The 23,923-nt window shown below is 40.0% G+C and overlaps 1 protein-coding gene across 19 annotated transcripts in view; it reads right to left on the bottom strand.

Moving 5' to 3' along the window:
- The window catches only part of PLEKHA5 (pleckstrin homology domain containing A5), a 238,784-nt gene extending 223,797 nt beyond the window's left edge, over positions 1–14,987 (bottom strand). For 4 of the 19 annotated variants that reach the window (XM_046011545.1, XM_046011541.1, XM_046011543.1 and 1 more), the window contains exons 1-3: positions 14,637–14,979; positions 14,408–14,487; positions 12,064–12,121 (exon numbers count right to left, since the gene is read on the bottom strand). In XM_046011545.1, the coding sequence (XP_045867501.1) occupies positions 12,064–12,121; positions 14,408–14,487; positions 14,637–14,728 (230 nt within the window). In that variant the 5' untranslated portion in view covers positions 14,729–14,979. Of the gene's footprint in view, positions 1–12,063; positions 12,122–14,407; positions 14,488–14,636 lie in introns of all 19 variants that reach the window. The other 15 variants (XM_046011539.1, XM_046011538.1, XM_046011540.1 and 12 more) reach the window with 9 other exon arrangements.
- Positions 14,988–23,923: the final 8,936 nt, after the last annotated feature.

Here is a 23,923-nt window from a genome sequence, read left to right as displayed (position 1 = left end):
ATACAAATAAATATACGACAGAATAGAAAAAAAGAAAAAATACACAGAAGAGGCATTTACAAGACATTCAAACTGTCAACAAATCAAGGAAAAGGTGCCAAGCATAGCCAAAACCAAGAACATACAAATTCAAGCAAGATACCATTTTGTCCATTAGATTAGCCGAAACGTTAAGTCTGGTAATACCAAATCCCAGCATGAATAAGAGAGAGAATAATCCCATACACTGCCTGGTGTGAGGAGAAAATGATAAAAACTTTTTGGAAGAGAGTTGGACTAACTGTAAACCACGAATAGTAAAACCATTCATTTGGATGTGACTATCAGATGGCCCCAGTAGATGGCCCAACTCCCAATTCCCAAAGGCCTTCAGGAATAGGACGTACTTGTAACTTGGGGCTTTCTGATGCATTATGCAGTCAGTTTGGCACAATGTGTCCACATTTTATCACTTTCCTATTTGTTGTGTGACTCCATGGTCTTAGTGAAAAACAGTGGTTTTTCATTAATTTTGAAGCATGCATTTTAATAATTCCAATATTTGGACCCTATTTATGATGTACAGCAGGATTTTACAGTGTTTATCAAAAGCTAAAATACACACATGGCCTAATCCGGTATTCCCCATTTAACAAACATTTTCTAAAAACAGCTGCAAATAACCACAAAGCTTATATATGAGTATGTTCACTATACACTTGTAGAAATTGAGAAAAAAAAATTTAAAAACCTAAGTGTCCAACAATAGGGGTATGGCCAAATAATCAAAGCATATTTTGTAGCTACTGAAAGAACAGTGCTGACTTAATACCTACTAATATGAAAAGACCTAAGATATTTATTAAATAGAAAGTTCATATAGTATAATCTCATTTTTTTAAAAAAGATTTTATTTATTTATTTGCCAGAGAGAGAGAGAGAGCGAGAGAGAGAGCACAGGCAGGCAGAGTGGCAGCAGAGGCAGAGGGAGAAGCAGGCTCCCCACCAAGCAAGGAGCCAATGTGGGACTCGATCCCAGGACACTGGGATCATGACCTGAGCCCAAGGCAGCCGCTTAACCAACTGAGCCACCCAGGTGTCCCAGTATAATCTCATTTTTAAGTACAATCTCAATTTTGCCTACATATGCACACGTGAATGCAAAGAAAAGAAAGTATACTACAGGCTGGGAGGAAAAAGTATAAAAGGAAACTCTGCACACCGTATCAGAGGAGTAATATTTTCCTTTAAGTCTCCCTTAGAATGCAGAGTGCTATAGTACTTACTTGGAAATATTGCCCCAGATAATTAGTCTGAAGAGGTCAAGTTGACAACTCAGACAAGCACTTAAAATCTCCCCCCACACAAACCCACATGCAAACACATACACAGGTGAGACATCTGTCTACCTCCCTGTCATTGAATCTTATACTATACCAACTGTATTAATTGTCAGTATGAAACCAGGATGAACAAAAGCTTAAGACTCAATTTACTCAAGTACTCAAATGTCTCTAAACGATTCAGCCTTACACACAAGCTCATGAATTGCTTTGATTTTTTTAGGTTTATAGCTTTATGATATAAATTCACAGACATTAAAAGATGGTAAATACAACCAGTATACCCACCTCCTCAGCTAAGCCCTTACAAATATCACTAGCTTCGTGCAATAGGCTTTCCTACTGATCTAGGAGTTGGTCTCCAAGTTCCGAATACAGTGCTTCAAAGTGCCACTGTTCATCAATTAAGAGCTGCAATCCTAGTTGTAACTTACTTCCATCTCTGGTAATCTATTACATCAATGATCTGCAATGACCACACCTACTGTAGTCATAGGCTTGTCTAGTCCTCTCACACTTTTGATTTTGGTCTTGGTTCGTGACTTGCTTTGACCAACAGGACATGAGCAAGCATGATGTATGCAAAGGTTTGTAAGTGCTTGTGCATGAGGGCTTGTCCTCTTCAAATGTTCCCCTTTAGAAGCCAGCTACCATGAAGCACCTGTAGGTGGTTAAGGGTCCAACTCTTTTTTTTTTTTTTTTTAAGATTTTATTTATTTATTTGACAGAGAGAGATCACAAGGAGGCAGAGAGGCAGGCAGAGAGAGAGGAGGAAGCAGGCTCTCTGCCGAGCAGAGAGCCCGATGCGGGGCAAGATCCCAGGACCCTGAGATCATGACCTGAGCCGAAGGCAGAGGCTTAAGCCATTGCGCCACCCAGGTGCCCCAAGGGTCCAACTCTTGATTCTGGCTCAGGTCATGATCTCATAACAGGTTCCATGCTGAGCATGCTCGCTCTCTCTTTGTCCCTCTCACCAGCTCATGCACACACACATGTTCTCATTCTCTCTCTCTCTCTCTCAAAAAATAAAATAAAATAAAATAAAATAGGGGTGCCTAGGTGGCTTAGTTGTTGAGCGTCTGCCTTTGGCTCCAGTCATGATCCCAGAATCCTGGGATCGAGCCCCGCATCGGGTTCCCTGCTCAGCAGGAAAACTGCTTCTCCCTTTCCCACTTCTGCTGCTTGTGTTCCCTCTCTCTGTGTCTCTGTCAAATAAATAAAATCTTAAAAAAATAAAATAAAATAAGCCAGCCATGTTATAATACCCATGTTATAAAGAAATTCTAAACAAACCAGTAAGTGATGAGAGGCCAGGAGGAGAGAGACACTGGATATTCCAGCCACAACCAAATTCCAGCTGAATGTGCCTGCACGTGTGACCTCAGTTATACCACCAAGAACAGAAGAATGGTATAGCCAAGCCCAGTCAACCCAAAAGAAGGGGAGAAACTATAAATCATTACTGTTTTAAGCTACTAAGATTTGGGGTAGTTGGTTATATAGCAAAAGATAACTGGAAAACTAATCCCTGTTCTAAACCATCTGCATCACTAACAACAATCCATTGCAGATTCTCTGTCAATTACCTTTAAATTTCATCTGTCCAATTAAGTGTGTTAACTGCAGGTGAGGGAGAAATGGGGGCACTTCCATACACTCTCATATACTGCAGGAGAGAACACAATGTGTACAAATCTTCTACAGTGAAACTTGGCAAAATGTTAAGGTACTGAACCTTTTAAAAAGGCCACATCCTTTCCCAATAATTCTAAATCTAGGAATTCTGTAGGCACAACAGGACTGGGTGATTTTTCCTCAATCCCCTTTGCTCACAACAGCCAGTAAGCTTGGTTTTTTACTGTTTCTTCTTCAGAATTCAACACTTGCACTCCTTCTCCCAGGTCTAGTCCTGACCCATCCTGCTTACCTTTTCAATTACTCCCTCTGCAAGGTACGGCCTAAAGCTTCCCTGATGATCACTGACACTCTTGCTTCTTGGAATTCTGCAGATGCTCAGGCTCACTGCCTTCCTGGCTCTGCGAACGGTGCACTATTTATAAAGGAGAAGGAGCAGACCTCTGAACTTGTCGTCTTTCACACCCTGGTTTCCTATGGTGAACTAGACCTTTCTCTCTAACCACATGGTTTCTGAGAGGCTTGCCAACAGTAATTTTGGCTGCAGCCAGGGACAGAAAATTACTGAAGACCAGAGGGCCAGTCTTTGCTCCAGCAAATAGGCATGTGATCTAAGTAAGGTGGTCAAAGTCCTGTCCAAGATTTTTTTTTTTAATTTGGTAATGGATAAGCAACCTTATCTTTTGGGTTAAAAAAAACTGAAAAGGTATAATTTGGGCCCGAGGCATAATTTTTCTGGTTAAGTGGAAAGAAGCTTTCTAAAGTGAAAAAAAGTAAGAGCTTTAAAGAATTCATTTGTATCACTCCTGGAATTAATGTGGAAAATCGTTTGCTTTTCCTTATACTATTGGCTTTGGGTCACGGACATTTGCAACAATAAAAATCCTGACTAGATGACAAGTGAAAAGTGGAAAAATGCCCTGGGGTGTCCAAATTTGGATAAAGACTTGCCTTTTTTTTTTTTACAATTTATAATAGATCTTCATTTCAAACATCTAATTGTCTGTTCTGTGCAGAATGTGGGAAACATAAAGATTATTTCTTCAAAGAGTTGAGTGCTTCTGAAGTTACTGGTCACGTGGAGAATAATTCCCAAATAGCTGAGAGGCTACTCCTAAGTGACCAAGGAGTTCTCCATCTGGCTCTAAAACTTCCATCATCTGTACCTCATAAGGACCACACTGTAGGTCTCTCAGGTTTCTAGGATCCACTGATGTCTGTATATTAAAGATTTGGTCTACATTCACTTTACCCATACTAGGAAAACAGTATAGACCTCAAGATCTCCCCTGCTCCCTAGAAGCCACACTGGCCTGAACTGTGAAAGTTTCTAAATGGGAATGCCAAGGCTGGGACAAAATCTAGCTGCCTTCTGAGAGGCATCTCAGGTCCCTGCATTAACTTGGCTTTGTCACGGATCAGGTTTACAATCAGGCCTCTAAGCAGATCCTTTCTGTCTCACCAAGAATCACAAAAACCAAATGCACAGATGATTTACTAATTCATGCTGGGATAAATGTCACATGGAGAGAATATCTAAATTTCATAAGGAGGCAAATTTTAAGGTTTCCGAACAGCACAGAATTAGACTGACTGTCATCATCAAAGTTCAATCAACAAATATTTACTGAGGAACTACTATGAGAGGGCTTAGGCCACAAGACTAAAAATACAGCAGTGAACAAGACTGCTTTTCATGAAGCTTACTTACCATACAGAGTATATGCATACAGGTATTAAATAAGCACTGCCTTGATTCTAACATGTACTTTTTAAATATACTGTTTCTGAAATAAGGATGGAGAGGTTTACTTAATATGGTCATGGCGCTCTCTTTTCCCACTGGGAAGCTGCTACTAAATCAATGGTAACTGATAATCACTGGCAGCTTAAAAGAAACATGGGTAATTATACAATTCAATATTTAATCATCATCTTGTTAAATGCTAAGAACGAAAAATATAAGGAGAGTATCTGACAGGGACCAGAATTTGCTCTGGAAGGACTCCGTTAGCTCTCCAAAATCTCCTCATAGCACAGTAGTCAGAATGACCCTTTCAAAGGGTGAAGCCAGATCACGGGCCTCCTCTGCTCAGACCTGCAGGGGCACCCTACTTCCCTAAGTAACTGCCGATTACACCAACCAGAGACATCCCCAAACAACAACCCATTAACTTCTCTGATTTCAACTTTCTTCCCATATTCATTCCTCATCATTCCTCTCCTGATACACTGTACCCTGTTCCGTTATTTTCTTATAGCATTTGCATATTCATACATACTATAAAAAGTACTTATTTACTAAGGCTTATTTTGATATTCTGTCCCCCACCCCTGTCCCATTCCACAGGACAGTTTTCTGGTCTATTTTGTTTAGTGATAGATCTCAATCACTAAGGCACACTTAGGAGTTCAAAATGTGTCGAGAGAATCAGAAGAATGTATCTGTGAACAACTGATGGGAAGACCCTGCCACTGGGACTGAAATAATCATCAAAACCAGCTGGTGAAGCCTTGTTCTCTATTATTTAGTGGAGGGTAACTTCCTCCTGCAGTTTTTCTCCTTTTACTCAATTTCCAAACTACACCAATCCCACCCCAAGTCTTCAGATACAGCAGAACTTTCACTCAGGTTATGGTCCAGTTGCAAGCTCCAGATGCTACTTATTCTTCATTTTTCAGATGATTTTTTACTACTTTGTTCTGATCCATTCTGGGAATTCCGCCACTGAACTTTCAGAAGCAGACTTATTCCTCACGTTTGTGAGAAAGTCCTCTTCTAGTAACCCTCATGTTGCGCCAAGTCTGATCATTGTATTTGGTTAAAGCGTGCTGCATACTTCACAGAGTTTATTACGGTCTACGACTATGTACTTGGTGATTATTTTATTATGGTCTCTCCCACAAAATAACGGTATGCTCCTTAAGAGCAAGGTATATGTCTGTCCTTCACAAAGCCTACAGCACCTGGCATGCACAAAATACCCTCTAAGTACTTGCTAAATGAATAATGGGACCAATACAACTTTTCTGTACATCTATACAACATGTATAGTCTAGTCAACTAGGTAACTGAAATAGGATTTTCTAGGGAGAGTGGGTTGTGTTTCTTGTTTGTGAAGGAGAAACAGAAGCTATTATTGGGGGAGTCCATTGGAAAGGCCAATTTTAGCCACCTAAAATGCTATGTCCTCTCAACCAGTTCAGAGACTAGCTCATGATCCACACTTCCACCCAGAGTTCTCCCCATCCCCCCACCTACTCCCTTATTCTGGTCAAGGGAACCAATCAATCTTAGTGCCCCTCAGACACAAAGGCTTTGAGTGGTTTTTGACCTCTTTTTCTGTCAACCTCCTAGCTCAGCAAGACTCCTAAGCCCTCTCAACTCCTCTTTAAAATCATTGATCAATGGCCTTCCTTTCCATTCCTGCTACTACCAACTTGGTACAACCAACTCAGATTATTATAGCAACAGATTTGGCACTGGTCTCCTGGATTCCAGGTTTGTCTCTTTCTAATCCATCCTGCCTATATTAAAACCTTCACTTTATACTATAATGCAATACCAAAAAAATATGCAACAGCAAGCTAGAAAATAAAAATCTCAGCATGACATTCCAAGGCCAGACACAATACAGCTCCAAACAGCATCCCAGTGTTTTCTGTGTTGACATCACTCACCAACACGTAGTTCTCACTACATTATATTAGTTCTCACACATTATACACCTCCCCAGCCTCACCAATTTAACCTATTTAATTTAGTTTTAAATTTTATTTAATTTAACCTATATTAACCCATCGGAACTCCATTTATACACTTAAAACTAGCTCAACTACCACATCTTCCTTTAAGCCTTTCCCGGACCACCTGGCTTCATTTGACTCTTCCTCCCGGGCTTTCTTGTGACACCATCTGACAGACAACTAGGATCTTTTTTTTTTTACCCCATTAACTCCAATTTACATATACATATATATACATATAACTTTACACATTTAACCCCAACTTACACCTAGCTGTTATAGAAAAGTAAAAAGGTCCCGGGAGAGGGAAAGGTACATTCATCAACAAATGCTAAGAACCTTTTATTTCTCCTGGATAAAGGTGTCTCTACATGGATGTTTACATCTGCCCAGTCTCCAGGGCCTCCAACTCTCACTCTTCTAACCAATTTCTTTATTTTTCTACTGCTCATTTTGCCCCTTCCTAAATACATACCAGAGCTTTGAGAATTAAAAAAACTAAAACGGCCTACCACATTAAGGGGAAAAACATTTAAGAAATACAAAAAGGGTTCCCAAACCCTTTTTGAAGACCTAGGACCAAGTTCATGTTTCCCCCACCATCTCCCTCTTTTTTTTTTCTTTTAAAGATTTTATTTATCTGAGAAAGAGAAAGAATGAGAGAGAGAGAGAGAACATGAGAGGGAGAGGAAGAGGGGCAGAGGAAGACACAGACTCCCTGCTGAGCAGGGAGCTGGATATGGGACTTGATCCTGGGACTCCAGGATCATGACCTGAGCGGAAGGCAAGTGCTTAGCCAACTGAGCCACCAGGCAGCCCACCACCTCCCTCTTTTAACACAGTGCCTATTTTTTCCTTGAAACTCCTTGAAGGTTGAAACCATAGTTCATAGTTGCACTGTACCTAATGAATTAGCATAAACTGCTTCACACACATAAGAATCATATATTATAGTCTAAAACTGTTATGAATATAAAAAAGAAATATAATATCCATGAATTGTTCTAAGCATTATACAGCTATCCCCAATTATAATATTATGGTATTAATGTACCCACCAATTTTAAATATCAAATATATAGTAATACATTCTAAGATTCTTGGTGGCAGTTATGTTACATTCCCTATCTCTGCTCATAGTTCAAAATGTGATTATCTATGAAGAAACAACATTTTTTTTCCTCACTTGCAACCTTAAATGGCTATGTCAAGCCAGAATTCCCCTCACTGCAGGTTGGTTTGAAATTCCAAGCACACATTAGATCTGGCTATCGCAGATACTGAAAAGAAACTTCATTAGTCAAAAATCAAACACTTCTCTATTTGCATATCTAAGAAAAAGTTCAATTTTCAGAACTTAAAATTTCAAGTCAAGAAAAAAAGCAATATGAAAATATAACCTCACAAAATCTACACACTACTTTCATTACCCTGTGAAGACTTTTTGATTCCCAATTCTGCTGCATAAGACAATGACCTTTAAATAATCAGAACAAAGTTTCTCAATGCTCAGAGAGCATTGTTTTAAGATTTGCTTGGTACTTTAAGTTAACCATCTTAAAGCTTTGAAGCACAAAGGGATAGTCAATGACACATCCATGTTAAGCTACCATGACCTGTCATTACAGAGTCATTAAACAGTATTTTCAAGGAGTAAGCAGAAAGCTTTGTAACTTTCAAATATATTAAGACTAATCTCTGTACTTCATAAGCTAAGTTATTTGGATATTTAAAGTGATACTTTATAAATTATAAAACCCACTGATAATTTTCTGTATTCTTCCTAAAGATAAATAATATGAATTATTATGAATATGTTAATATGAATTAACATATTGTATATATGTGTTTTTATACAGACACTATAAGTTTTAAGCTGGCTAGCTTAAGGTATACAGAAAAAAAGGGTGCCTAGGTGGCTCAGTTGGTTAGGCAGCTGTCTTTGGCTCAGGTCATGATGGCGGAGTCCTAGGATGGAGCCCCACATCAGGCTCCTTGCTCAGCAGGGAGGCTGCTTCTCCCCTACCTGCCACTTCCCCTGCTTGTGCTTGTTCTCTCTCTCTTTCTCCATCAAATAAATAAAATCTTTTAAAAAAAAGTATACAGAAAAAATACTCCTGTCAGAAAAAATTATTTATCTTTATGATAAATAATTTTTTCAAATATTAACGTTTTGGACAAATGCATTTAAAGTAAAATATATTCTCTGTATTATATATTCTTTTACCTAACTGTAAACTTTTATTAAGGAACCAATTTCAAAAATTCTATAAACTGATTACCCAATTCAAATCTATACAACTCTAACTCTGATCAGGTCCTGTGTTGACAAGAGCACTATTAACCGTTCCCACGCAGCTCTCCAGGGAAGGTATGTTACAAAGCCCAAAATGCAGCAACAGAAAGAAAGCACACACAGTTCTAGTACTACACACTTCATATTCATCTGTGGTTACCTATACAAAGTTTAAAATAGTTGGCACCATAGGAAAGCTAAGCATCTTTCCATATTTCCCGTATCATGTCTTCTTGGCTCTTGAGTTCATCATTTTGTAGACTACCACAAATTCCCAAAATATTATAAAATCCAGAGAAATTTAAAAATGGGATGGAATTCAGAAGTTGCCATTTCCAGCCAGCCTAATTTAAAGGCATGAAGACTGAGCTCCAAGGTCTTTAAGAAGGTCAAGACACAGCCAACTGCTACGACTTACCCCCACTTCAATCCTCTTTCACCTTACCACCTCCAGAGATACAATGATCAATACCAAAGTTATTATACAAAAATAGTTTTTGGCAGTGTGCCACTTTGAACCACCGCCACCATTTGTTCAGAAGAGAAATAATCTGAGAGTTATATGTACCTTTGGGCACAAAAGTAGAAACTCAAGTTCTTTAGGTCTTTCTTCTTGCTAAGGGAACTTCCCAGGAACACCAGATTAGGAATAGCAGGAGGGTCAACATGTCTTTTATCGATCTATCTTCTCTCCTCTCAAGAGAACAAAACCTACCCTGTTCACTATATTACATCCTTTCTTATAATTTGATCAATAACCTCCTTTCTTCATCTAAGAAAGAACCAACAATGAGAAATACATCCACCAACATTAATCACTTGCCTACTTCAGACTCCTATCCTTTCTTCTCTGAACACTGTAAATATAGTTCATGTTCCTGCTGTTTCTCATCTTGCTGTCTTTGCAGCCTATACGTTCCAAAGGCATGTTTCCGTTGTTTTATTATGTGGTGTGACAATGGAAATAGTAATTCTTCTGACTACTTTCACGTTTAAAATGAGATTCAGACATGGCAATATATGCAAAAGGTCTTGGTAAACTGCAAAGTTTAAGACAAAAGTAGTGTCCCTATCATATGAGAATGAAAAAGCATCCCTAATTGCTCATATACAAGTAAGCAAAAAAGTTCTAGGAAATTACAGCCCACATTAGTGATTTAACTAATCTTAAAAGAAATCAGTCTGATACATCCAAAAAGAAAAAAAAGTAGCACCTCCCATTCAGCAAATCATGTATTTGTCAATAATCATTTTACTGCAAGAAGTTTAATGAGTGATATATTTCTCTATCATACTCAATTTTACAACAAATTTTACTTTCATAATATAAATTATTACTACTTTTGGACACAATTATTGGCTGACGATTAATATCACGATTGAAACCCAGTAATTTAAAACTGTCATCAGAATTAAAGTAAAATTATCATAGCTTTTATAATATTGTCCTCATTTTCCTGAGAAGCTTACTTGGGCATGACACTCAAAGAAGATCCTAATTTGTTTAAGTCAACATAAAAGAAAAATCTAATCAAAATGGCTAGTAGAACAAAATTCAGGCTTTCAAAAGGCTCAGTTCTGAAATAAAAAATTTTCAGCCCAAACAGAATAACATTTGTACTACTGAATAAAAACGTTCATCTAAGAATGTACACATTCACAGGAATTAAAATATTGCTGAAAATTACAGTGTTACTCCTATTCTTCTAAGATTAACTAGGCTTAATGTACAGTAAAACTATTGCATAAAAATAAATGAACTCTATCAAAAAAAAAAACTTTCTTCAGAAATATCAAGACTACCTCCAAAAAAATGCCCTTTCCCTGGCAATACAAATTCACTTCAATACAGAATGAAAATAGCCACTAGGAAAATACCTGATGACGCTGCACTTTACTTATGCCTTTATTTTTTAGGCTATCTCATAATGTACAGCACAATCTCCAAATTAAAGATGCAACTGAAAATTATCCAGAGAACCACATCATGAAATCCTCCATGCCTGGATCTTACTTCTACCTTCTTTCTATATCCAAATGCAATCATTCCTAATACCTATAAATAGCCTTTGACATTTTACATAAATATCATTCTGAAAAATTTTAAAACCATACAAGTAATTATAATTTAATGGAATTATGGTGTGATCTTAAAAATATCACTTAGTAAAATACTTTATTGGGCCCAATGAAATAAAGGTGGCTTTAGCTAGGTATCTGTTATGATTAATAAACTATGGAAATCTCAAATCTTTTATTTAAGCATTCTTTTCAAGCTTCAGTTCATTAAAATTAAATAAAAAATTTTAGAACAAGCTCTTAAGTTAATAGTTTCTAATTTAAAATGAAGATAAAACCACTTTTATTTCCCCTTGGGAGGTAAAAAATTTTCCTGCATACTGCTGACCTCAAGCATTGTATTTGTCTCCAAGTACCACGAAGTGAACCCGGAACAGAAATTAATTCAATGTTCTTTAGAATTAAAAGTCAGGGCTGACTGGTCATCTCTCCTTTGTAAGCTCTAGTGAAAGCCTTTTATTCAATCACAACCAACCATAAAACATCTGTATTTTAAAGACTTAGACATATTTAAATAAACTAAGGCAAATTACAATGCTCCAACAGATGTTTGTGAAATAATTAGTATTTATTTGTTGGTTTTCACTTTCAGCTCTGTCATTGTTCATCCAAGAGTAACCTAGCTTCACATCACTTTTGCTTATTAACAGCCGTGGTTAAAATACACATGAACAGAATTCACTTTAAAAGAAAAAAACATATGGTTAACATGCTGAAGACAAAATACTATAATACCCTATCACCTAGGACCAAACATGTAATTGTGACCATCGATGACCTAATTTCCAAATGCATGTATGTCCAGGCAAATAACGTAAGAAAACTATGAGTGTCATCTCTCCTCTCAAAATTATAACACTATATAAAGTTATTATGTGATAGACCTTAAAAAATTATGAGCACATCTGGAGACACAACTATTCAACTGAAGATTAATTACAACATTCAAATTAGCAAGGAAAAAATCATAATTAATAAACTCACTTTATATAGTATCTTGCACCTTCAAAAGTATATGCTTCTTCCCAGCCAGTAGGCAAATCTAAAAAACATACATTTTACAGTTAGTATTACTTCAATGGGATAGCAAAATAAGTTTCAATCCATTTTACTTATTCATTTTCATCATCAGCTATTTCCATTTGTTAAGTAAATTTCTAAAAAAAAATGTTGAACTGGTAACAAAACTCATAGTGAACAAAATATCATTTTTTGGAAAAATGGAGATTCAAATTGAAAGCCACCAGTAAAGAATGAACAATATTAGAGATTATCTTACATGATTATATACTTTAATGATCAGTGAAAAGAACTACTACTCTTCTGGCATCCCAAAAAAGCAAGGGAAGCCTTCTAATCCTAGGTAAAATACTCATGATGGCTGGCCAAAAAAAAAAATTAAAAAAAAAAACATCAAACCCTGCATTAAAGGCAACACCTGCTTCTTCTTAGGTGTGTGTTTAAAACCATACCTTTCAACTACATAAATGAATCCATCCAGGAAGTGTCACTGATGAGAAAGAACTTCCTAAGTATTTAATTAGGGGAAAAGAGTTCTGGTATCACATACTCTATACATGTATGTTTCTACGGATTTGGCTTAAATGTGTGAAGTTCCAGGTGAATGATGGTCATTGTATGTGTTATACATTGCAAATGACAAATGGCTTCGATTTAAACATAATATCTGAAATGAAAACCAGTGATGTGTGTATAAAACCACAAAGTCAAAAGCAAACCAAACCAGGAAAAAAAAACCAAAAAACAAAAACCAAAACGATAATCATGTCTTAAAAATTAATGTGAAATCAAAAAAAGAATAAAATTTCTCTGTAGTGTGAATGTTCTCAAATCTGTGGGGGTAAACAGGATACAAATTCATATTACACATAGCCAAAATAAGCATGAAATAATTCCACAAGATGATTAGGCTAAATAATTTAAATACCATATTGTCCTTTGCGAAATAAGTTTATTATCCATAAGGCAAAAGGGCCATGAGAGTTTAAATATATATGCAAAACACTGAAAGGTGCATATTGAAGTCAGAGCCTGCAGCGGCGAGTTAAGAAATATGACAGTGTATTAGTTAGAAATGTCTTAAAAATGTAACCTCACCATGCTTGCTTTCCCTTTCCTCCTCCACCTTTTTGCAAATTTGGAAATTAGTCACTTCACTGAACTCCAGAATTTAATAGAGAAGGCAGGCTTGTTCCATATCCTTGCCCCTCTAAGAGTCCCAGAATCTCAGAGTTGGAGAGAAAGTATCCCAGAGGGCAGCTCTGAAGGACTGCTGAAGCCAGCCTCCCCTCCGACCCGAACAGTTCTCGAGCCTCTCCCAGGACGAGACCCAGAGGCCGGCCAGTGAGAGAACACATGTTACATTTCAAAGACAAACAAGTTTCACGAATGTAAACAAAGAGCGCCCAAAGAAAGCCAGACCAGCCGGGAGGCTCCAGTCCACCTTTCTGCAGCTCAGCTCCTGCTCGGCATGGCAACAAGCTGGCCCAGGCTCCGGGGAGATGTGCCTCCCCGCCGACCGACCCTCTCCGATGAGGGCCCAACTGCGAGGCACCCCCTCGCACCCCCACCGCCTCCGGGCCGTCTGTGCAACCTCCGGGCTGCTGACGGGGACCGAGAGTCTCGCCGGCCGGCAGCTGCAGCTGCAAATACGTCCTCGGGCTCTGGCGGCGGCTCCGGTGGCAGAAGGGAGAGCGCTACTGTCACACAGACACTCGCAGCACCCCCGAACTCCTCTCCTCCTCCTCCTCAGTCACCTCCCCACAAGTCCCACATAAGGGGAGGAGGAAGCCGCACGACTGCAAGCAGCTGTCCGGGGAACAGGGAGGCGATGTGGACACCCTGATCCCAGCGGACGAGGGTCCCGGGCTGCACGGAGGGGAGTGGGCAAGGGCTTCCTAAAGGTTGAGAGAGGGTGAGATCAGGTGCGGGGGTGCTGGCGGAAGGACTGAGGGGCTGCCGCGGGGGGAAGCACTCGGGGTCTCGAATTCCCGGGAGAGGGGGGTCGGCCTCCCCGGGGGCGTCGGGGGTCAGGTAGGGAAGGGGGAGAGGGCCCGGGAGGAGGGCTCCGTCTCCTAGTGGCGATGAAAGGCGAAGGAGAGAGCAGCGTTCAGACTCCAGAGAAGTCCGGCGGCGGCGCACCCGCGGCCCCTGTACCTGCGGCCACCCCCGCCGGCCTCCGCCCCACCGCGCCGCCTCCCGGGGACGGCGGCCGGGGGCAGATCGCGGGGCGGCGGGCTGCCGGGGCGCTGCCGCCTCCTCCCGGCGGCGCCCAACTCCGCTCGGGCCCGGCCGCGCTCAGCGTTACCTGCGCTCTGCCGCCGGTGTCCGGTAACCACGGTCTCGCCGGTGACGGGGTGCAGCCAGGTGGTGCTCTTCGCCTCCTCGCTGCAGGGATGAGAAAAGGGGCAGACACCGGGCGTGAGAGGGGGCGCCGGGGTAGCCGGAGGGGCTGGAGCAGCGCGCACCCGGCGCCCTCCTCGCCTCCCGCCGGCCTCCCGCATCGCCCAGGCCCCCCGCGCCGCGCCCCTCTTTACTTGATGAAGAAGACTCGGCCGCCCCTGGTGATCCCGTAAGTCCAGGAGCGGGGTAGGGAGCAGATCCACTCCAGGTTCAGATCCGCCGCCATGTCTGATCCCCAGCCGCCGCCACCGCCTTCTCCTGCCTGCCGCCGCGGCTGCCGAGGGAGGAGGGAGAGAGCGAGCGACGAGCGGAGGGAGCGCGGGGAGCGTGGAGCGAGCGCGGCCGGAGCGCGCCTCCCCGGCCCGGCGCGCCCCCGCGCGCGCCCTACCCCCTCGGGCGGCGCCCGCCCCGCCAGCCCCGCCAGCCCAGCCAGCCCCGCCGCGCGGGCTGGGTCCGGCCAGCGTCGCCGCCCCTCCGCATCCTCCGCGGCCGCCCGCCGGCCGCCCCGCGGCGCGCTCGGGGGATGGGCGAGCCAGACCCCTCCCTCGCGCCCCTCCCGCGCTGCCCCCACCCCGCCCAACGAAGGTTCCGGGATCGATTGAGGGGAAAAAAAAAACAAACCGCGTCCTGCCCCCAGGGCTTTGCCCGAAGGCTTCCCAGCCTGGAGCGGGAGTCACCGGGAGCGTAATCCCTGCGCTCCAGATTGCTCTCTCTTTAGAACAACAGCAACCCAGCCGCTGGGCTTTGTTTTTTTAGAGCTATTGAGTATCAGAGGTTTTTCAAAAATATATATATCGCTTTAAAATAGAAAACTGTTTTATGAAAGCACACGGAAGGCTTTTCCTGTTTGTGTTTTGTGTGCCAGATATCAAAGGTTTGACTAGTTACTGTGGGCCTATGAAATAGGAGTAGACTCAGACTTGACAAAACAAGTTTGCCTCTTCTTAGGCCCCTTACATCATATGATGTTTTATAAAATAAAACCTTGACTTTTTCTATTATTTTTTCTTTAAAGTTTCGCTTTCATCAATCTGAATTTCTGTCCCCTATCTCCTATAAATTAAAATGATAGCCCAACTTTATAGAGTATTTGCGATGGTGCACATTTTAAAATCCCCACAACAACCCTATGGATTCTACAATTAATCCCCATTTTACAGATGCAAAAAATGGAAGTTTAAAGAAACAATAACTTGCCCAAGGTCACTTTAGTGACAAAGCCTGAATACAAAATAGCTCTAGTATTTAAAAAGTCTGTTTGTATAGCCACATTGCTGTACTTAATTTAAAAGTCTTATTTCCCCTGCACTCCACCCCCTTTTTATTCTTTAAACAAGCAAAGGGCAGAATGCAATGCAACTGAGATCTCCCCAAACACCATCTCCGAGTACTTGCCTCTTCTATCTCTGGTCCTCTGCCACACTTGAAATTGTTTATGCATCTTTGCAGCGAGATGACTCATTACAACAGGATACACAGTTCAATAATAATAGTACTACTTGAAATTCCTGTAACACCTTTTCTGACCAGTCTTGGGTGCCTCCTGAAGCTTTATCTCATTCATCTTTCCAGTAGCTGGAAGAAGCAAACCATCTCTTTTAACATTTAAGGTAAGGAAGGCACAGAAAGGGTAAATGACCTTCGCCAAACCCATATCCAGCAAGTCAGGTGGGGCCTGGATGAGAATGCAGTTTCATTGGACATTTTCTCTCATAGTCTAATTCCCTAAGGCCAGCCTGTCTTTGGTGAAAAGAAGTCTGCAATTACTGCTATAATTTTCCTGTCCATCTGCATACACAGGGGAAAAAAAAGCACATCACTTTAATGTTTTCTCTTTTTGGTTCCATTGCATTCTCCTCTTTCATTTTGCTACTTATTACTTCTTGACATCTTATCTCCTGCCCAGTCTCTGGAAAAAGTGCCTTTTTTTTTTTAAAGTCAATGAATAACTAGCAGAGAATGTTCCACATTACCATCAGTTGGTCACTGGTTATTACATAGCAAGAAAATCAAGATCTATTTGCTTTATATTGTGCTATCATTAGAAATTTAAAAATCTAAACTGAATCTTTCTAATACCATAGTAACTTTAGAAATCTGCTGTTAGTCCAGCTATAGTATTTGAGTTTTTGACTGCGTACTGTTAAGAATTCCTTAGGTTGGCCGTGTATTGTACGGGGATTCCTTTTAGCTGTGAATCTTTGATTTTACAAGATTCATTAGTACAAGGCATATTTCAAAAAGTGATATTCACTTAATAAAAATGTGTGTCTTAGGGGTGCCTGGCTGGCTCAGTCAGTTAAGTGTCTGCCTTTGGCTCAGGTCATGATCTCCGGGTCCTGGGATCAATTCCTGCATGGGGCTTCCGGCTCATCAGGGAGTCTGCTTCTCCCTCTCTCTCCCTCAGCCCCTCCCCGCTGTTCATTCTCTCTCTCTCTCTCTCTTAAATAAATAAATAAAATCTTAAAAAAAATAAACATAAAAGCATTTTTAAAAATGTGTATCTTAGGGTGCCTCTGTGGGTTTAGTGTCAGACTCTTGATATTGGCTCAGGTCATGATCTCCAGGTGATGGGATGGAGCCCCACGTCGGACTCTGTGTATAGTGGGGAATCTGCTTGAGATTCCCTCTCCTTCTGCCGGCCCCCCCAAATAAATAAATATTCCCATGTGTATCTTAAGAAATTGGGGCACCTGGGTGGCTCAGTAGGTTAAAGCCTCTGCCTTCGGCTCAGGTCATGATCCCAGGTTCCTGGGATGGAGCCCCGCATCGGGCTCTCTGCTCAGCGGGGAGCCTGCTTCTCTTCCTCTCTCTCTGCCTGCCTTTCTGCCTAGTTGTGATCTCTGTCTGTCAAATAAATAAATAAAATATTTTTTAAAAAAAGAAAGAAATCATGTTCACAGTGTTTAGATTGTAACTTCAAATCTTAAGTACAATTCTGTATGTCCCCAAGTTTAGAAAAGCAGTAAATAAAAAACTAAAAGATATACGTACAAAATGAGGCATGCTTTTGATTCGGAGAAATAATAGCCCTCATGCCATCAAGGAGCCAATAAAAGCAGTTTAATGCATTAGAATGTTGAGTTCTCTGGATAATATTCATCCTTAATGAATAAAATGGCATTTTTCTAAAAATTGTCCTAGAATGCCCTTTGTCTGAAACTTTATTGCCTTATCCTGGTCTGTTTTGCCTTTTTAATTGTATGTACTTGTGTGTCTCCTTCACTGCAGGAGTCTGGGAGTCATGTCTTCCCCATCCCAGCCTTGACTCAGTACTCAAATGGTTATTGATTCATTTTCTTACCAGTGCCTCCACCTTCCAAATGAGTTATTTCCCAATAACATATCCCCTTTTTATCTCCCCATACCTCTTCAGTAACTGACTCAGCCATAACCTCATATCTAACCTCTGCTTTTTATTGTATTTTTTTCTGTATTTCTATACTGAGCCTACTTAATTTCTCATGTCATGATCTACCTTTCAGAGGAGTATTATCCTATGACTATTGCAGCTTCTCTGAAGGAAAAAAAAAAAAAAAAAAAGAGGTTCCAAAGTATTGAGCACTAAAAATAAACATCACTCCATTGATATTTAGAGGACAATCATTGTCCTAACGAGTTTCCAATTAAAACAGAGAAATACATATGGTGATAAGGACAACTCAAATAAAAGTTTCTTAAAATATGTGAAAGGAAGAACAAGGTGACATCTAGGAAAACAGCAAATCAATTTTCCCCCTTTTTAATAAAAGGGAATGAAAAACATGAATTCTGGAAAGCAGAGAGACTCTTGAGAGAGAGAAATTCTTTTATTATCAAGAAACATCTCTTCATACATATGAGTATTTATTAAAATCTACCAACAAAGTTTTGTGATTTGATTAGGTTGTCTCTTCAAATATATTTGCATTACCTTATATATTTTGTTACATTTTAGTTCGCGAAATTAAAAATATTGTAAACAATTCCTTTAGCAAGTCATCTATAGAGTGTTGTAGATCATGAAAAGTTATAAGGAAGGGCAAAACAGAGGATCCAATTAGCTTAGTGGAAATGTAGGCAGAAAGGGATGGCAATTAAGTGTCCAAGACAGGTAAGAAAAATAATATTTGGAACTTGATTTATTAAGGATTTTTTTTTCTTTTTTTGGAGAGAAAAAGAGAGCATGTTGGGGGAGGGGCAGAAGGAGAGGGAGCGAAAAATCCTAAGCAGCCTCCATGGCCAGCTCAGAGCCAGGCTTGGGGCTTAATCCCACAACCCTGAGATCATAACCTGCGCCAAAATCAAGAGTGGGATACTTAACCATTTTAGCCACCCAGGCACCCCAGGATTTTTTGGTTTTGGGTTTTTTTTTTCCTGTTAATGCCTAAGTTGTTAAGAGAGTTATGGATAAAATTGTTGCACTCATTCATTCAACAACCATATAGAGGCTCCTACTATATGTGGTGTGCCTGCCATGCTGCTCAGCCATAGCGATTCAAAGACTTGAATCTTTTGAATCTAAGCTGTTTTGGGCAGCTTAGAAAGGGAGATGGAGAAGTAAATATTTAAGTACATTGTAGAAGCAGCTTCTCTATCCTTGTCATAGAAATAAACCTTCTGTACCAGTTTTTTTCTGAAGGGTGTCTTGTGAAACACTCAAGACCTATCTCAAAGTACAGTCTTTTAATGTTGATGTTTTGGAGAGCTCTTCAGCTATGAACAGGGATAATTGGGGGGAATATGTAGCAGCACTCCTTACCCTGCTGCTGCTGGCCATCCCTCCGATCTCTATGGTTCTAGACTCAGTCAGTATCTGCCTGGAGGCTTGGAAAGAAGTTTGAAAGGGAGTTCAAAAATGTCTTCAAGGAGCTTACATCTGAACCCCTGGACTTGTTCAGATTAAACACCTCTTCCTCTACCCTAGTCAGCAAAGCTTCAATTATCTCCTTCTCTCTTTGCTGTAAAAGAGAAAGACCAAAATTCAAATGGCAGAGATTTAAGAAAGGAAGTAGGTTTCATGCAGGGGCAGGGGGCAGCACAGAGTGAGTGAGTCAGCAGTCTGGCTGAATTATTTGCTTGGCTTTGCCATTTCTTAGCTGTGTGACTTTGAACACATCATTTAAACTCCACTCCTCTCAGTCCTCTGAATCCTCATCTGTAAAGAAAGAGTACTGGTCTATTTAAGACATTAGTTAAGGTAAGGGTGCCTGGGTGGCTCAGTGGGTTAAGCCTCTGGCCTTCAGCTCAGGTCATGATCTCAGGGTCCTGGGATCGAGCCCTGCATGGAGCCCTGCATCAGGCTCTGAGCTCAGTGGGGAGCCTGCTTCCCCACCCCCCGCCTTGCCTCTCTGCCTACTTGTGATCTCTCTCTCTCTGTGTCAAATAAATAAATAAAATCTTTTTTAAAAAAAGACATTACTTAAGATCCTTTCTCCCTCTAAAGTCTTCTGCTTTACTGGGTATTATATAAGAGTGATGAATCACTGACCTCTACCTCTGAAACTAACAATGCATTTTATGTTAATTATTTGAATTTAAATAAAAAATGAAAATTAAAAAAAATAAAGTGTTCTGCTTTGATGGGGGTGAGCACTCTGACAGCTGAAGGTGGGGATGTTTTGTCATAGTGCACAAAGATGAGCAGGACACCTGCTACATAGAACAGCTTGGAATTTTCTGCCACTCAAATAGTTTTGTTAATAGAGAAGTTTGGAAGAGCAGTTTACAAAGTTCTTTCACGTGTAATATCATATTTAACTTCTACAAAGGGCTCTGTAACATCAACATGATTAACACATTAAAAACAAAAAATGGGTTCCATGAAGATACTATGTAACACAGCCATTAAATGGCAGACTTAGGGTTTGTACCAGTTCTTTCGGATATTAGAGCTGAAATTCTGTCCACAAGGTATTCCCGTTCTCGCCAAGCCTCCTTCCTTTCGTCCTCTTCCTTACCGCAGTCACTCTCCTACCTACAGCAGGTGATGTCTGCTCTCATCATCTCACTTCACCTGCTGTTCTGGGTCACCAGCGTCCTCTTGCAGACTGCCAAGTCTGGTGGATGCTTTCAGTTCCGAGCTTTCTTGACTTCCCTTCTGTGTTCACATGTCACCACATCTACTCCTTTGAGACTTTCTGCTTTTGACTTTCATGATGTACTTCCTTGAGGTTCTCCTGTTCTTGCTGTAGGTCATCCGGGTCACCAGAGAAGCTTACATTTAATTATTGATTCCTGAGCCTCTCTCCAGACCCATTCAACCAAAACCTCTGAGGAATCTACATATAACAAGCACTTTGGTGATTCATATATATGGTAATTTCTGAGAACAATGTCCAGTATGATAATAATTCCTAAAACTAAGTTTCCAGCCTAGATCTCTCTCCTGAGTTCTAGATCATATACCAAATTTCTTTGTAGACATGTTCCTTCTGGAATATTCTTTCTGGATGTTCCTCAAGTATGTCAAACTCAAGATTCCAAAACAAGTCACATTTCCTCCAAATATGCACCATCCCAATGTGGTCCCCTCCAAGTGAATGGTAGCAGCCTCCAACAAATGGCCACATCAGAAACTTCTGAATCATCCTCCCACAACCAGTTGGTTGTAAATTCTATTAATTGTGCATTAAATATATCACAAAGTTATCTCTCTTCCTCATTTCCCGTATCCAGATATAAGCATTCACCACCGCACCAGAATGATCTTTTTTAAAATGCAAATCTGATTATATTCCTTTCTTGCATGAAATCCTCTCATGGCTCAAAAAACTTGGATGATAAAATGCAAAGCCTGTTGCCTCGCATTGGAGGCCCTTCTTGATCTGAGCCCTGTCCACCTGCATGTTAGCCATATGGAATGGCCTACTGTTCTCTGAACAAATCAGCCTCTTTCAAGTCCCTGTACATGCTACTCTCTCTCCCTGGAATGCCCTCTTCTCTGTTTACCTAACAAATTACTACTTGTGTTCAAATTCTTAGCTCAAAAGTTATTTTTATTAAGAAACCATCCCTTATTCCTTTGGGGCAGTCTAGCTACTCCTTCCACATACCCGCTCCCATATTTCCTCCACTGAATTGTTATTACAATCTGCATCTCCTTCTCCTCCCAAAACACCGTAAAGAAAAACATTTTATTTATTTATCTTCATCACCTTGCTTTCAATAAATGTTATTTACACGAATGAATAATAGTACTGACATTTACATAGTGCCCTATATTTCACTCCATATTTGATATTTATTTCTGTTTGTATTGCAGCAACTTGCCAGTGAGTCATGTTTCCAGCCTTTCTCAGATTTAACATTCTCTTCAGCTTTTTATAGACCATCCCTTATAGAAGAGAAAAAACATGGCATGGGCCCAAGAGCAGCATAGCAGTATATGAAAATAGCTGCTTTCCATAGAGCTGTCAACCTGCCTTAAAGAATACTCAGATTTGTAGTTATACTGAGTAAGATGTTGAAGGGCAGGAAGGATTCAACATTATATTTAATTTGGTAAAGGGATCTATGAAGCCATCTTTTGGGTGAAAATTCCTCCTAGAAAAGTATTGATAAAATAATATGCAGTACTTATGAAATCAAATATCATAGCTAGGTGAACTGGAAAAGAAACACAGCCTTATACCGTACTCACAATTTTGTGTATGGCTGTAAGTGATAAAGGTTATTAGATCTCAAGCCCTAAGTTCAAAGAATAAATTAAAGAATGAAGGGGAATCCTTTCCTCCCTCACTGTTGGTATTTTACATAGTTTACTGGTATTCCCTGAACAGACAATTTTTCTTAAAGTTTTAAGTCACTATTTCCTTAAAGCAAAAACTTTTCCCCACCTGATCATTCATATCTTTTTATAGAAAATCGTGTACACACACATGTGTATATGTCTATTTTTTCAACCACTTTTCCTCAGTTTCGAATTCCTTGGTTTCCAATTGTTTATTTCAGTTATAGAGTTAGATAAATAGTAATCTGAATTAGATTATCTATAATTAATTATCATGTATCGTATAGCTCAAATTAAGGAAAATGCAATGTGAATGCAAATTTTTGTACTATCATAGGCACTGCCTTGTATATAGTTAGTATTCAACAAATGCTTAGTAATTGAAGAGACCTTAAAAGAACAGTGTACAGTGGTAGAGGAAATGCTGGAGGCTTTTTACCAAAGCTTTTCTGTTTTGGATACATTTTTCTTAAAATCTAGCAGTCATAAATACAGAGGTGTTTCATCAGTGGGATTTCTGATCCAAAAAACATGCATGTTTGACCTATGAAAATTTAAAAAATTATGAATGATTATAATAGGAAATGAATAGGTTTACAATGAAAAGGGCTAAAAAATAAATCATAGCTGCTTAAATTTCTCTCTTTTCACATGGTTGTTTCTGGGTAACTGAAGGAAGAAGAGAGACTGAGCTGGAACACATTATAGGGAAAGCCTAGTAGTCCACTGGCAACCTACCCTGCTACAACTGTGTGACTATGTGAACCTAGAGAACGACACAGGTTAGAAACATGTGTTACTCACTGTATCATTCTGAGCCCAACTTTACCATTTCTATAGAGAAGATAGAATTAGCTTTTTATGATTTTTATTAGACTATTTTTAAGGGTTTTTTGGGCAACTTTGATAAAAGGGTAATTTTCAGATTTTTATAATTGTCATAACATTCATCATTGGCAAAATGCAATTAATTCTCTTTGTCGGCAATATTAAAAATGCTCAGATGCTGTTCTAATTATTGATGAAAATAAAAGAATTGCTCGTGTTCATAAGCAAAAAATTTGGTGCTAAATGTTTTGTTAGCTGGAGAAATTTTTCTTTTTGAACAATTTTTTTAAAGATTTTATTTATTTATTTGCCTCTTTTAGGTGGCAGTTTAAACACAACCTCCTCCAGGAAGGAGGCCTCCTCCTTACTCCATCTAAAGTAGGTCCCTCTTTCTCTGGTGTTCTCTATCACAGCGCCTTGTCTTCTTTTTAGCCTTTGTCACTATTTGTAGTTACATATTGATTTGTTTATATTTATTTATTTTAAAGATTTTATTTATTTTTAAAGATTTTATTTATTTATTTGACAGACAGAGATCACAAGTAGGCAGAGAGGTAAGCAGAGGGAGAGGGGGAAGCAGGCTCCCTGCTGAGCAGAGAGCCTGATGCGGGGCTTGATCCCAGGACCCTGAGATCGTGACCTGAGCCGAAGGCAGAGGCTTAACCCCCTGAGCCACCCAGGTGCCCCCAAATTTTTCTTTTTATACTAGTATGCACTCTATGGTAACTAATCTTTATTACCTTTCATTAGGAATTCTTTGTATGCAGTTTATTTATTCATCCAGTTCAGTACTATACTCTTTTCATGAATCTAGTATCTATCATATACTAGGCTAGGGATAGTGAGGACACAAAGAAATATAAATTCAGATTTTGGCCTTCC

Source organism: Meles meles, chromosome 7, assembly GCF_922984935.1.
Source record: "Meles meles chromosome 7, mMelMel3.1 paternal haplotype, whole genome shotgun sequence".
Taxonomy (NCBI): Eukaryota; Metazoa; Chordata; class Mammalia; order Carnivora; family Mustelidae; genus Meles; species Meles meles.
This window is presented reverse-complemented; position numbering and strand designations above follow the sequence as displayed.